Genomic DNA, 15,262 nt, shown 5'->3' with positions numbered 1-15,262 from the left:
CTCTGGTTATCCAGACAAATTAATAAATAAACTTAAATTAGCGCTGCACACGGCTGCTAGAATCCTAACTAGAACAAAAAGATTTGAACACATTACTCCTGTCCTAGCGTCCTTACACTGGTTGACTGTTAGGGTTAGGGCTCAATACATGGACTTGCTCCTACTTACCTTGCTGAAATGATCCTGCCATACATACCTACATGTAACCTACGATCGCAAGATGCAGGCCTTTTAATTGTACCTAGAATTTCTAAACAAACAGCTGGCGGCAGGGCCTTTTCTCATAGAGCTCCACTACTGTGGAATGATCTGCCAATTAAGGTTAGAAATGCAACTCAGTGCAAACTTTCAAGTGTCTACTAAAAACTAATCTCTACAGCTAATTATAAACAGGTGTGGACCAGGACCTCATCTCCTCCTAAAATTTTAAACTGGAGGAGACTGAGAAAAGTTAGAAAGTGCATTCCTCATATCCCCCAGCACAATAATATAGCAGCGTAACAACTTGGAACTGAGACGGGGGGGTTCCAAGTTGCTGTTTTAAAAAGGGCTTTATAAATACACTTATAAATACACTTGATTGATTGATTGAATCACAAAACAAAATATGTCAACAAAGTAAAAATGTAAAAGTCTGCATACCCTTAGTTCTTAATACTGTGTATTGCCCCCTTTAGCATCAATGACAGCGTGCAGTCTTTTGTAATAGTTGTCTATGAGGCCCCAAATTCTTGCAGGTGGTATAGCTGCCCAATCATCTTGGCAAAATGCCTCCAGGTCATGCAAAGTCTTTGGTCGTCTTGCATGAACCGCACGTTTTGAGATCTCCCCAGAGTGGCTTGATGATATTAAGGTCAGGAGACTGTGATGGCCACTCCAGAACCTTCACCTTTTTCTGCTGTAACCACTGGAGGGTCAACTCGGCCTTGTGCTTAGGGTCATTGTCATGCTGGAAAGTCCCAGAGCGTCCCATGCGCAGCTTTCATGCAGAAGAATAAAAAATTGCCTCCCAGTATTTTCTGAAAACATGCTGCATTCATCTACCCATCAATTTTCACAAGATTTCCTGTGCCTTTAGAACTCACACCCCCCCAAACATCAGTGAGCTACCACCATGCTTCACAGTGGGGTTGGTATTTTGTTCATCCATCTCCAAACGTAAAGCTTATAGTAAAAACTCTATTTTAGTCTTGTCACTCCAGATTACTGTCTGCCAGAGGCTGAGAGGCATGTCAAGGTGTTGTCGGGCATATTGTAACCAGGCTTTTTTGTGGTATTGGCGCAGTAAAGGCTTCTTTCTGGCAACTCGACCATGCAACAGTATAGTTGTATTGTGCTCCTTGAAACAACCACACTGTCTTTTTCCAGAGCAGCCTGTATGTCTCCTCAAGTCACCTTTTCTTTGTCTCCCCAACAATTCTTCTGTCAGTTTTGACTGAAATCTTTCTTGGTCTACCTGACCTTGGCTTGGTATCAAGAGATGCCTGAATTTTCCATTTCTTAATAAGTGATTGAACCATGACTGGCATTTGCAAGGCTTTGGATATGTTTTTATATCTTTTCCATCTTTATAAAGTTCCATGACCTTGTTACACAGGTCTTTTGACAGTTCTTTTCTGCTCCCCATGGCTCAGTATCTAGCCTGCTCTGTCCATCCATGTGAGAGCTGACAAACTCATTGACTATTTATACACAGACACTAATTGCAATTTAAAAAGCCACAGGTGTGGGAAATTCACCTTTAATTGCCATTTTCACCTGTGTGTGTCACCTTGTGTGTCTGTGACAAGGCAAAACATTCAAGGGTATGTTCACTTTTGATCAGGGCCATTTGGGTGATTTATGTTATCATTAGGATTTAAAAAGGAGCCAAACAACTATGTGATAATAAATGGCTTCATATGATCACTATCCTTAAATAAAATACTTTTATTTCAGAAACATGGGACTAACACTTAAAATATTGCAATACAATTTCTGTTAAGTGTAGTTAACATGATGCTGTAGTACTTGAAAATAAAGAGGGATAAACCAAATAGAAGTGACTTCACTTGACTGAAATGAAGAAAGTGAATGAAAATCCTTCGTAGCCTCTCTGTGTCACTTGATAAGTTAGACCATCCAAGCTGTGGGTCACTACTCTGGCTTCCAGTAGTCTCTGATCAGCATCATCAAACTCAACATCTGGGATGTCCGCATACTCTATGTACTCTACACCCATCTAGTCACTATATTTGGACAGTCTTCCAAAGCATTCTACAACACAGACAGCCAGTGCTGAACTCAAAACAAGCAGAACTTTGGAACTTGGAATGCACACAGCACCATACCCAGCAACAAGAAATGCACTCAGTGCATTGGGAATTATAGTGCCACCTAATGGTGCTGGACTGAAATGACTCATACATCAAACTTCAGAAATGTGTAATATTATCAGACAACGTGGTGTAATGTCATGTATTATATGTTTAAATCTATACAGCTATCTTCTAAAGGTCTGGAACATTGTCAGGGTTGCATGTCTAACATATTTTAATGTAAATCACAGCCTCACACAATAACTACTACATCATTATACCACATAACATTTAATAAACTGACTGACCTTTGAATAAAAAGATACTATACAACTGTAGCCTAATACACTGCTTTATGAAAATCCACACACCCCTTTTCTGGTGGTTTTAAGCAGAATCAATACATTTAAAAAAAAATACAAATATTGTGGGGCCATTGCCTGATAGTCTACCAGCACCACTCGTTGAATCTTGTCCCAGTTTATCAGCTCCACTTGGCTGCAGTGATCCCTGCTGACGTGCAGAAGCCAGGCTGACGTGTCGATGCTGATCTAGACTTAGGACTTCTTATGAGGACATGCTGGCTTACGTAAGAAGGTGTGTGTTTTGGAATCCTGGTTGTCTTGACAGGATTGTAATGTGAACACAACGGAAACCAATGCTTTACTGAGGTAAATATAAGGTCAATAAATCAGACACCAGTCAAAACCGATCAGCAAGTTGGAGGACTTTTCCTGTTGCATTTAAACGCACCTTTGGGATTACGCCACACTGAACAAACATTGAACATCTCCATCTTTGACCCTGTTCAACCCCGCACTTTTCTGTCTGTCTCTTTCTCTCTCTTTCGCCGTCTGTCTCTCATTCTCTCTCTATCTCTGTCTTTCTCTTTGTCTCTCTGCTTTTATTTTCCTCTCTCATTCTCTGCCTCACTCTGTCACAGTTTCTTTTACCTCTCTCACTCTCTGTCACATTCCCACTCAATGTTTCTCTCTTTCTCTCTTTGCCTTTGTCTCTTTCTGTCTCTGTCTCTCTTTACCTTTCTCTCCCTCTCTCTCTCCCTCTCTCTCTCTCTCACACACACACACACACACACACACACACACACATACACACAAACACACACTTATACAAACACTTGAACAGTGAGTGTTTATCTCAGAGTGCACTTTGGCTCAGAGAATGACAAGTCAACACATCTCCACTCATATATATACAGGCTAGCACACTGGTGCCTTTCACCTGTTGCTTACTATTTATTCCTGCCACCCAGTAAGAAGAGGAGAAACAGTGAGTACAGATATTTTCATATGGTTCACAGACAGAGAAAAGGCAAACACCTCTTTCTAGAGCAACTACTTCCATTACAGCAAAGGCTCGCAGGAAAGGTTAAAGTAGAGGGAATTGAGAAGGGTTCAAATTGAAAAGAGACACTAGACAAAATATGATTTTGTTCCACAATGATGAGGTCATTATGGAATAGAAACCATGTCAACAAAAACACTGTTAACCTCAAAAAAGCCTTACCATAGTCATTAGAAGCATGTTTAAGACAGGATTAAAGAGATGAGTCAAAGATCTAGATATGACAAAGATTAACATAGAGGCACCTGAAAAATACTAATCTTTTCTTGCCTCCTAGTGGACAAATGTATGCATGGTTTGTCTGTACCTCACCCATTTCTTTGCTTTCCCAGATCTGAGTGACATCATGAATAAGCTTTTGGTCATCACTATGTTCGTAACATTGAGTCTCAGTGAGTATACAACCTGATAATGAGAAGCTGGCTAACTGGTGTAATTTTGAGCCAGCTAAATTATTTTGATGCACACTTTGACCGTCTTAACTTACTCCATTTCCTTGCAGGTGCTCACGGCTTCCGTCTACCCAGGGATGCTGAAGAAGGGGACTTGGAGGTTGCTGAGCAAGGAACATTGGGGAAGCTGAACAGCGTGGTCAAGCAATACTACGAAACCTCTATTAACAAAGCCGCAGGCTGGCTTGAAGTCATTAAGGACCTGAAGCTGGAGGAGAAAGCCAAGTAAGATACACACACACACACACACACACACACATTAACAGCTGGTCAACATAGCAGGCTGACAAGTATGCATTGTTGATGTGTCTGTGTGTCCCTCAGGAATGCCTACGCTGACACCACCACTGTAGTGGGCACCTACGCTGGCATCTTTCAGGACCAGGTCTACCACTTATTTTACCCACAGTAAAGATCCTTCCTAGCTTCTCTTTGGGTCCCCAACTTCCCCATAGTCCCTTGATGAGTTAGATCGTCGCGGATGTGGTCCCTTACTCTGCCATCCTGAAGCCCGGGGTCAGCTCTGACCTCCTACTCACAGTGAAGTCTCTTCCTGATCTGGTCAATCACATCCAGCTGTTCCACAGTTCTTGTATGCACTACTTCATCGTACTCAGTGCCCCTACCCACCCTTTCTGAGTCCTGCTGGGAATTCTAGAAATTTGTATAACAACATTAGTGGACTATAAACTCAACTCAAGTGGAACTTTGGAACTTGAAATGTGGATTTTTGAGTATCCTCAGACAGCTCACAGCACCTTGCCAATAAGAATGGAAGCACCCTGTTTCACCACAGGAAATCAGGACAGATGCACTGAATGCTAAATTATAGTGCCATCTAGTGGTGAAATTACTCAGATTTCATTCTTTAGAAACATAGGGTACTGTGTATTGTGTGTAATTACTATTATTTAATGTCAACACATAATTAAATAAAAACATTCATTTGTAGAAAACGAGCTAACCGTAAATGTTTCTTAACTTATTTATTTCTACATCACATTTACTGGTTAACTGGCAAGCAGCTAGTGAGGCAGGAAACATTTGATATTGGCGCTTGCTGCAAAACTAGTTACTAGCAATATAATGGCTAATGCCTTGTATGTAATTATTCCACCAGCCCATCCTTCCAGGTCATTTCTGTGTTACATAGTTATTTTGATGGCCAGCAGATGGCAATATAGACTACTAATAAAAACAAGTACAAAGTTATACCATTTGATGGTAATATGAACAGAATTTATAAGGGTATGGACCATTCAACTAAATGCGTACTTGCTGTTTCCTTGATTGTGCAACAACAATACAATTAATAAGTTATTAAAAATCACAACTAAAACACTAGTAATAAGAAGACAGTATTGATATAGGTTGTAGTGTGAATAAAGATAAGGATGCAAACAGTGTGAAATGGAGAGTGCAGTATTCATAGCATTAGCTTGCATCAATTTAAATTGTGCAGTAGTAGTAGCAGAGTTTGAGGATTAATGAATGGGCAAGGCGAAAAACGATGAAATTGTATAACATATCATACAAAAATGTTGTGGGGACTCCTATATAGAAGATGCATATTCATATATATAGAAGAACACATTCATAAGCATGCAACGATAAAAAAATTTGCTGCATGATAGACTGATGAACAAAAAAACGAAAATATACTGGTGAAAGTAACCTCAACCTCACATTAATTGAAAATGTAAAGTGCTTGGGTACACAACACACATGGTAGACTATTGGTTGGTAGACCTAAGCTGAACACTATTGAGTCAGTTGTCAGAGTGTTATTGTTACATCCTGTTACCCATAGTTCCCTGTGCGTTTGCGGAAAGCAAAGGCTAAAATATAATTATTAAAATGTATGTAGCGCTTTTCTGGGTACTCAAAGTACTTCACCAGGGGAACACACAGGATGAAATCACTACGGTGCAGACACAGGAACTGATTGAAAGTAAAATTAATGACAAGTACATTATCTGATTGATAATTTCAGTCACATTATCTGAAAGGGAAAATCCTGTGGAATGATCCTTCATCATTTTCTGATTTGGCTTTCAAAGCCAAAGGTACAATATGAATTCCTTCAGCGTCTTTGGTGGAGGGGAAATCGACACATTTCCTGCAAATCATTTCAATTCAATTCTATTATTTAACATAGTACAAATCATATATTATGCAACAAAAAAGGTAATACCAGAGAGAGAAAAAATACACTATGAAACTAAGATCTATTATTTGAGGCTTTGAGAACTGTGAATAAAATAATGGGTAGAAACATCAGTTTCTCGATCTTATGTTGAAGCAGATGGCTCATTCATCACAAAACCTCATGATGTGGCCAATTATTTTAATGACTACTTCACTAATGAAGTGGGCGGACTTAGGCATGACATGCCAACAAAATATAGTGAGCTTTCATATTTATGCAAACCTTACCTTACAAAGCAACAACTTTTCAAATATTGTATCATTAACATCAGAGGTGTTAAAAATTCCAAAAATTCCTATTTCATCAGCGAACATATAGCTCTGACAGACACATACAGCTCCGGAAAAAAATTAAGAGACCACTGCACCTTTTTCTTTCCTTTCCAAAAAAGTTGAAAAGGAATGTTTTGAGTGAGGAACAGAAGCGTTTAATTTGCAGTGGTCTCAAAAAATGTTACTTTTCTGTTGTTAGATACATTACATCTTAAAACTGAAACATAGACTGTGGTTAAAATAAAAAAAAAAGAACTACAGTGAACAGAGCATGATAAAAAATATGCTGTAGTAAACAGAAACAGAAAAAGTGGTTACCAAGCACATGTGATTAGTTTATAAGGATATTTGCATGTCCTCTGTTGTGGTGCGTTTCCCTATAACTGTAATTAACATGTTTGTTCAAGATTGAATCAAATACCAGACTTGAATGTAATGGATAGATCTAGTATCTTTATTTATTACTCTCATATCTGCACATTTATATTTGGTATTTTGTGATGTTCTACCTTTTGAATGGAGCCAAGGCAGAGATGCTGCTGCTTTCCACAGCAGCTAATAAGAATCCTAATAAAATCCCAATGCTTAATTTTGGATGTTAGGCGCCATGCAATCAAAAAAAGACCAGAGAGTATAGAGAGATATTACTATTTGCGATTAGTTATTCAACGAACCCTATACAGAGTACACAGTGGCAGACACCCTGACCAAGAAAAGCTGAACATTGTGATGGTTCAAGTATTTTATTTTTTTGCTTTTCCATTTCCTTTGGCAATGTAAACAGATGTTGCGTTTGCCAATAAAGCCCTACTGTATAGATGTTGTGTTTGCCAATAAAGCCCTACTGTATAGATGTTGTGTTTGCCAATAAAGCCCTACTGTATAGATGTTGTGTTTGCCAATAAAGCCCTAATGTATAGATGTTGTGTTTGCCAATAAAGCCCTACTATATAGATGTTGTATTTGCCAATAAAGCCCTACTATATAGATGTTGTATTTGCCAATAAAGCCCTACTGTATAGATGTTGTATTTGCCAATAAAGCCCTACTGTATAGATGTTGTATTTGCCAATAAAGCCCTACTGTATAGATGTTGTATTTGCCAATAAAGCCCCACTGTATAGATGTTGTGTTTGCCAATAAAGCCCTACTGTATAGATGTTGTGTTTGCCAATAAAGCCCCACTGTATAGATGTTGTGTTTGCCAATAAAGCCCTACTGTATAGATGTTGTGTTTGCCAATAAAGCCCTACTGTATAGATGTTGTGTTTGCCAATAAAGCCCTACTGTATAGATGTTGTGTTTGCCAATAAAGCCCTACTGTATAGATGTTGTGTTTGCCAATAAAACCCTACTGTATATATGTTGTGTTTGCCAATAAAGCCCTACTGTATAGACCTCCAGCAAGAGAGACCCTCACACAGTGTGACTGACAGCTGTGCCCACTGACACTCAGGCTAACACTGGAGTCACATCACCATCTGTTTTTTAACCCTCCTGTTTCCCTTCTCCCCCTGCTCATTTCCCCCTCATTCCCCTTTTCTGAGCCCCCCCTGCTTTGCCCCACCACGCCCTTCCCCTCCTGCCGTCTTTCCACTAGGTCTGCCTTTCACGACTCTCTGACTTTCTGTATTTCTGGTGTCTCTTGGTCCATTTTCTCCACTCTCATAACGCCATGCAGTTCATTATATGCTTAGATAAATCAACAGAAATATGTTCCATTACGTACTTTGCTAGCTGTGCATTGTACTTTGTCCATCTGTTTATGTCCATCTGCCCACTCTTCCTCTCATCCACCCCTCGTTTCCTTCCCTCCCTCCATCATAAATCGTATTTATTCATCTCTGTGCTTACTCATATCATTTACATACAACAACATGAATATGCCTACATTAACTAACCTGAGAGATTTACCGTGACGATAAGGTGGACAATTAATATGAGGAATACATATACATTATTATGTGTTATAATAATGACTTCATTCTTTATATACAGCTGTTTGAGGAAGACATGCGGAGCAAGAATTGTTACTGTTGCCATGATAAAAAGTGAATAAACAACATTGTAAACATAACCAGTGTTATGAACAGGGCCAAACCAGACTAAAAGCAGCTCGACACACTTTGCCAAGCTCCAGACAACCAAAGGGACATCAACCGCCTACAAACCACCCTGAGACAGGGCCGAGTCTCAGAGTGATAAGTAGGAGTAAGTCTGTGTATTATTTTAGAAGCAAAACCTTAAAATCAGCCATAGCCATAACAGGAAGCTAGGTTAGAGAGGCTAATACTGGAGTAATGTAATAATTTGTTGTTGCCAATATTCCAATAGCCATTTGGATTTGTGTTTTCTTTTTTTCAATTCAATGAAAATGAAGAAAAGCTCAGCAAAATATTTGTACAACATTTTCTGTTATCCATCCTTATGTCTAAAACATAAACTTCCAGAGGAAGCAATTGAGGGCCATGTTTCTTTGAAATGTACAGTTGTGTGCCATATTCTTAGCATAGAAAATGTACATTATGTTTCTGGATCACATCACCAAGAGGGAGCCATGAAGAACATAAAAGTGTACATAAGAGGACAGACCATATACAGTTACAAACTGATATATTTTTGTTAGATTAGATCTAAACTAGGCAAGAACTTGTCCACGTGAACCAATATGGGTTGCCAATCTCTTCAAAAGAATGTAGAGATCAATACATTTCAAAAGCAGCACTAGGGTGAAGAAGCATAAGGACAGACAGAGCCTTGGTCTGACAACATTAAAAGTGTATACCAGAGTACAGTCTCAGTACTATGACTGGTTCTAAGACCGCATTTCATAAATATTGCATTTAGATAGGCGGTGAGCTGCTGGGATACAAATTTTTCAAAAGATTTTGAGAGGAATGGAAGATCTGAGATTGGCCAGTAGATATTGCATTTTTCTGGAGAAAAGTTTGGGGTATTTAAGAGAGGCTAAATAACTGCCACTTTTAGCGAGTTTGGTACATGCACGTTGCTAAAAGCAAGCAGCACATTTCTGCACAAACAGGAAGCAAGTAATGTACTTTCCATTTGACCATCGCTTGTCACATGTAAAAAAATTATTCCCATGTCAAAAAGGCATATTGACATTGAATTTAATTGCAAGAGAAATGTAGTTGATTTGGGGGCACGTTAACAATATACAAAAACACTCAAACAGCAATTTGAAAAAACGAACAATATGTCATATTGACTCGGTACACCCAACTATTAACTGAAACCAGTGTGTCTGTGTAAGGCGTGGTAAATGGGTGATAAGGCATGGTAAATGGCAATAAGGGGTGGTAATTGGTGGTAAGGCGTGGTAAATAGGCAATAAGGCATGGTAAATGGCCGATAAGGCATGGTAATCGGCGATAAGGCGTGGTAAATGGGCGATAATGCGTTGTAAATGGGCAATAAGGCGTGGTAAATAGCCAATATACCATGGCTAAGGGCTTTTGTCATCCACCACGTGTCACAAAGTTTTGTTTTAGTTCTATTTAGTTCTCATATAACATGGACCAAATCAGCATTCAGAATTCAAACTACCCGGTATAATGTAATTGTAGAAAAGATAATGTCATTTTGAACGTACACGTCCACTTATTAACTGAATCCTTCTTTCTTTACTTACTGTCTTTGTCAAGCCTTAACTAATGCATGGGAAACAACAAAGATGAACAACTCAATCTGTCCACCTCACCTAGTATAGACATGGGGCTCATCAGGGGAGAAAATTACTATCAAGTGCTCTAATGACACCAGCCTAATAGCTAACAGCAAACAGAGGGGGAGTGTGTTGGAGGGATAATAGCTTACATCTAATGGGGGAATTAACAAAGCAAATGAACTCTGATTAAAAGCCTCTCTATTCTCTCACTCTCTTCATCATGCTTCCAGAGTGCTCCTGGCCCCTCCACCCACTTTTAATCAGAGTGAATGATGGAGAACACTAAGTGGGTGCATCTAGAGAAAAGTGTGTGCATGTGCATGTTTCTGTGTATGCGTGTGATGTAGCACGCGTGAGTGTGTTTGTGTGTGTGTGACAGAGATAGAGAAAGGGAGAGAAATAGACGGCACGTTACTGTTTGTGTTCAGTAATGCTTTTGTATTGATGTGTGTTTGTGTAGTTAGATTCGGGAATTCAGCAGTAATGCATTTGTGTCAACTGATTTGTAGTGTAACCTGTGTGTGTGACTGCGTATGTGTGAGCACAGGTGTCTACGTTCTATCTGCATGCTTGAACGTGTTTGTGTAGAAGAGAAACATCATGTTGCCTGTGATAATGCATTAGCATGGATGCCACCGGTTTGGTAGCCTCAGTAATTCAGGTTTTGTGCCAATTACAGGGAATACAAGCTGTGGAATGTTAGCTACAGACTAGTTGTGAGACAGACATATTTGTGATAATAGAGCTTTCAGGGAGAGAGAGACACAACCAGTACAAAGGCTAAACCCCATGTGGAGACTTTCCCTTCCTGCAGTCCTACAACCATCCCACACTGATATCAACACAAACCCCTCACTGTTGCCTAGGTTACACACTTTACAATATTCCTTTTTTGTTATGTTGTAAAAAGGCCTCCTCCCCTCAGGCTCCTGTTTGGCTATCCAGTCCCACCCGGTCTAGGGGCTACAGACTTCCCCCCATTATTTACTTGTTTGTTTTCCCACCCTCCCCTGAAAGAGTTGGAAGACATTTTAGGCATTCCAGAACATTCAGTACCAGGTTATTCATCATGGTATTTACCAGAACATACCAGGTTATTTATCCTGGTACATACCAAGTTATTCATCATGGTACATACCAGAACATACCAGGTTAGTTATAATGGAACATATCAGAACATACCAAGTTATTCATCATGGTACATACCAGAACATACCAGGTTAGTTATAATGGAACATATCAGAACATACCAGGTTATTTATCCTGGTACATACCAAGTTATTCATCATGGTACATTACAGAACATACCAAGTTAGTTATAATGGAACATATCAGAACATACCAGGTTATTTATCATGGTACATACCAAAACATACCAGGTCCCCAGAGAAGGTAGGGTCTTGAGTGTGTGTGTGTGTGTGTGTGTGTTTGCGTGCCCAAGTCTGCAAATATCACAGATACACCCAAAGGGGATGAGAGAGGGAGAGGTGTAGTGTGATTATGAGGGACAGAGGCGTGTTGTGTGTGTGTATGAGAGGGACAGATGTGTGTAGTGTGTGTATATGAGAGGGACAGATGTGTGTAGTGTTTGTATATGAGAGGGACAGAGGTGTGTAGTGTGTGTGTATGAGAGGGACAGAGGTGTGTAGTGTGTGTATGAGAGGGACAGAGGTGTGTAGTGTGTTCATGAGTTACGTGTGTTGACAGGTCATGAAGGTGCAGGCATGTCCACACACATTCTGCACAAGGTGACGTCTTAATGTGCTGTGGGTCTACAGTCAGTAGTGTCTACAGCTCATAGGAATGCAATGGGGAAGCAATAGGAGGCACACACAGATGGGCACCTATATAACGGAACACAACAACATGAGCTAAACCAACAGGTGCTGCTGCGAGCATCTGAACACAAGCACAACAATGAACCATGGCTCCATGGAGCGGTTGGTAAAACAGACCTGAGCAGACAGCAACTTTACTGCAACACAAACATCACTTCAGCCAACATAAACATCACCCTGACACTACCTCACACTGAAAGCTGCCCGTGTTTAGTATAGAGTGTGTGTGTGTGTATCTGCAGTGCGAACTGATGCATGGCAGGTCAGTACGGGGGGGCGACAGGCTGTGACAGGGGAGAAGACTTAAGAATGTACAGTAGATAAACACTGTGGTTGTGCCCAGACTAACTGCAGTTTTGGTGTGAGGCTCCGCAGAGCCAGAGAGATGAGGCCAGAGACCCTGCATCAGATAACACAGACAGGCCAGATAAGGCAAGTAGCAGGACAGCCACGGAGCCTCACTACTCATACCTGACAAGTAGCAGTACCTAAAATCCACTTGTGTGGGTGTCCGTCGATCTCCCTCGGATTGTTTTACATGGATAGTATAAGGTGAGAGCTAGCAGTTAGGCAACCAAGAGTGATTCCACATCAAACCAGAACAGAAAATGGTTTGGGGGATTTTGACATTATGGCATTGAACAGGCCTTCAACACTTTTTTGTAAATGCTACAAAGCAAACAGCAGTATGTTATAATCATTTTTAACATGATAGGTATTTTGATAATGTGTAATATGTGGTTAATATTAATTTATTGCTATTTAAATACAAACAGGAATGTGGAAAAAAAACTGTTTCAATTCAGCAAATGTTTAAGTGTACTGTTAAACATCATGCTTACACATCATGTAAAGCTATAGTCTTATAGAGGCCTGGATAGTGTAAAGACTTTGTTGACTTGTTTCTCAACTATGCTTTAAGACACGAATGTCAAAAACATCCAAATAATTATTTCTTCAAAGGACCATACTATGGATTCAATTTGAGCCCTTGGCTTCAGCAGAGTGAAGCCAAGGGCTCAGAACCCTCTCCTTACAGCTCAAAGGTGGAACAAGCCTCTCCTTACAGCTCAAAGCTGGAACAAGTCTCTCCTTACAGCTCAAAGCTGGAACAAGCCTCTCCTTACAGCTCAAAGCTGGAACAAGCCTCTCCTAACAGCTCAAAGCTGGAACAAGCCTCTGGGAATGGCAGACATTTGGTTTGCCTACGTACAATATCACTGTCCATGTCTGAACAAATGTATAGTCAACATCCCTCTGGTACCCTCTGGTGTGTGTATATGTGTGTTTGTGTGTGGAATAGCTCTCCAGACACCTGCCGTGTGCTACATTCAGGCAGAGGGGGAGGAGCCTGCAAGATGCCCTGGAGCTCACAGAGGTACACAGCACTGATGGTCCTGTTCCTCCTGGCCTCTACCCCCCCCCCCCACCTCCACTCCTCCTCCATGGTTTTCACAGAGGTACACAGCACTGATGGTCCTGTTCCTCCTGGCCTCTACCCCCCCCCCCCACCTCCACTCCTCCTCCATGGTTTTCACAGAGGTACACAGCACTGATGGTCCTGTTCCTCCTGGCCTCTACCCCCCCCCCCCCACCTCCACTCCTCCTCCATGGTTTTCACAGAGGTACACAGCACTGATGGTCCTGTTCCTCCTGGCCTCTACCCCCCCCCCCCACCTCCACTCCTCCTCCATGGTTTTCACAGAGGTACACAGCACTGATGGTCCTGTTCCTCCTGGCCTCTACCCCCCCCCCCACCTCCACTCCTCCTCCATGGTTTTCACAGAGGTACACAGCACTGATGGTCCTGTTCCTCCTGGCCTCTATCCCCCCCCACCTCCACTCCTCCTCCATGGTTTTCACAGAGGTACACAGCACCTTAGGGCCTCTACCCCCCCCCCCTCTCTCTCTCCTGCCTCCACTCCTCCTCCATGGTCTTGACAGAATAGCTGACACCGACACCCACAGGTCCTTCATCACTCTTTACCTCGTTTATGGAGTCTCCTGTGTGGGAGGAGCTTGGGCTTGGCCTGCGGTAAATATACGTGCTGTATGACTTAATGGTATGGAGCCAATTTTCTTTTCAAAGGGGAGTGCTTCTTGTTTGTCAATACTTGTCAGCGATGAAGTGTTTAGCAGCTCTCACAGCACCAACACACACAGGCTGCTTTCAAATCCGATTGATCTTCAAAGGACACAGCACCAGCTTGGCAGGACGTGAACATGCACAGATGCTCCATCAGCTCCACGTTCACAAACACACAACACTACTGACACACATTCATATGAAGAGAAACACACAAACACTCTGGTCACACAGGATATGAAACCTTTCATCTTCATAACGTGAAGATTTATTATTTTATTCTTTCACCTTTGCCATGTGTCCCTCCCCCTATTTTCAATCACAGCACTCTGATGATTGAAGCAGTTGGCAGCACTTAATGCAAATTTATGACATTATGGATAACTTCTGTATTCAATTGATGGCCAATTACTTGTCTCCTTCATTTCCTGCCCCCCAGACAGCGTCCCAAACTCATCTGTCGATTTATATCACCTTCCTCCATCTCTTTCCCCCGCTTCCATCAATCTCTCCATCCCTCTGGCAGTTCTTCCATCTAGAAGTTCTATCTGTGTCTCTCGTTTGCTCTGGGAGAGGTCACACAGCACTGTGTGTGTGTACCGGCTGTTAGCCAATTGTTACTGAGTGCCCATAATGGATGAGCTAGGTGGCTGTCTTTTCACAATACACTGACACTGACCGCAGATTAGCAGCGCTTGTACTAAACTACAACAGGATTAGAAGTCTTATGACTAGAGCCAGTAATACAGTCTTACGAGGAAAAACATTATTAAAGTCTTATGGCTGGAAACATTATCAAAGTCTTATGGCAAGGGAAGACAATGACGTAGAGGATACAAAATAGCATTGGGGACACGCCCTGCACTGTTAGACACAGGATTTTAGAAAAACATTGATGACACTTTGCCTGTTCTTGCGGGGACCAGAAACCCTAACCCTAAACCTAATGTAAACCAAAATAAACTAATCTCCATGCTTAAACTATCCCTGGCACCTATAATGAACTAATAAAGGCGAAACCTTACACTAAACCCAATTGCAGGTTTTATACAAAA

The 15,262-nt window shown here is 41.2% G+C and overlaps 1 protein-coding gene across 1 annotated transcript; it reads left to right on the top strand.

Moving 5' to 3' along the window:
• The first annotated feature begins 3,466 nt into the window (after positions 1-3,466).
• apoc2 (apolipoprotein C-II) lies at positions 3,467-5,078 on the top strand. Its single transcript, XM_010894142.5, has 4 exons — positions 3,467-3,587; positions 3,995-4,054; positions 4,165-4,339; positions 4,439-5,078. Exons 2-4 carry the CDS (start codon positions 4,009-4,011, stop codon positions 4,524-4,526), a joined length of 309 nt encoding a protein of 102 aa, XP_010892444.1. The 5' UTR covers positions 3,467-3,587; positions 3,995-4,008; the 3' UTR covers positions 4,527-5,078.
• Positions 5,079-15,262: the final 10,184 nt, after the last annotated feature.

This window comes from Esox lucius, chromosome 20 (genome assembly GCF_011004845.1).
Source record: "Esox lucius isolate fEsoLuc1 chromosome 20, fEsoLuc1.pri, whole genome shotgun sequence".
Classification (NCBI taxonomy): Eukaryota; Metazoa; Chordata; class Actinopteri; order Esociformes; family Esocidae; genus Esox; species Esox lucius.
This window is presented reverse-complemented; position numbering and strand designations above follow the sequence as displayed.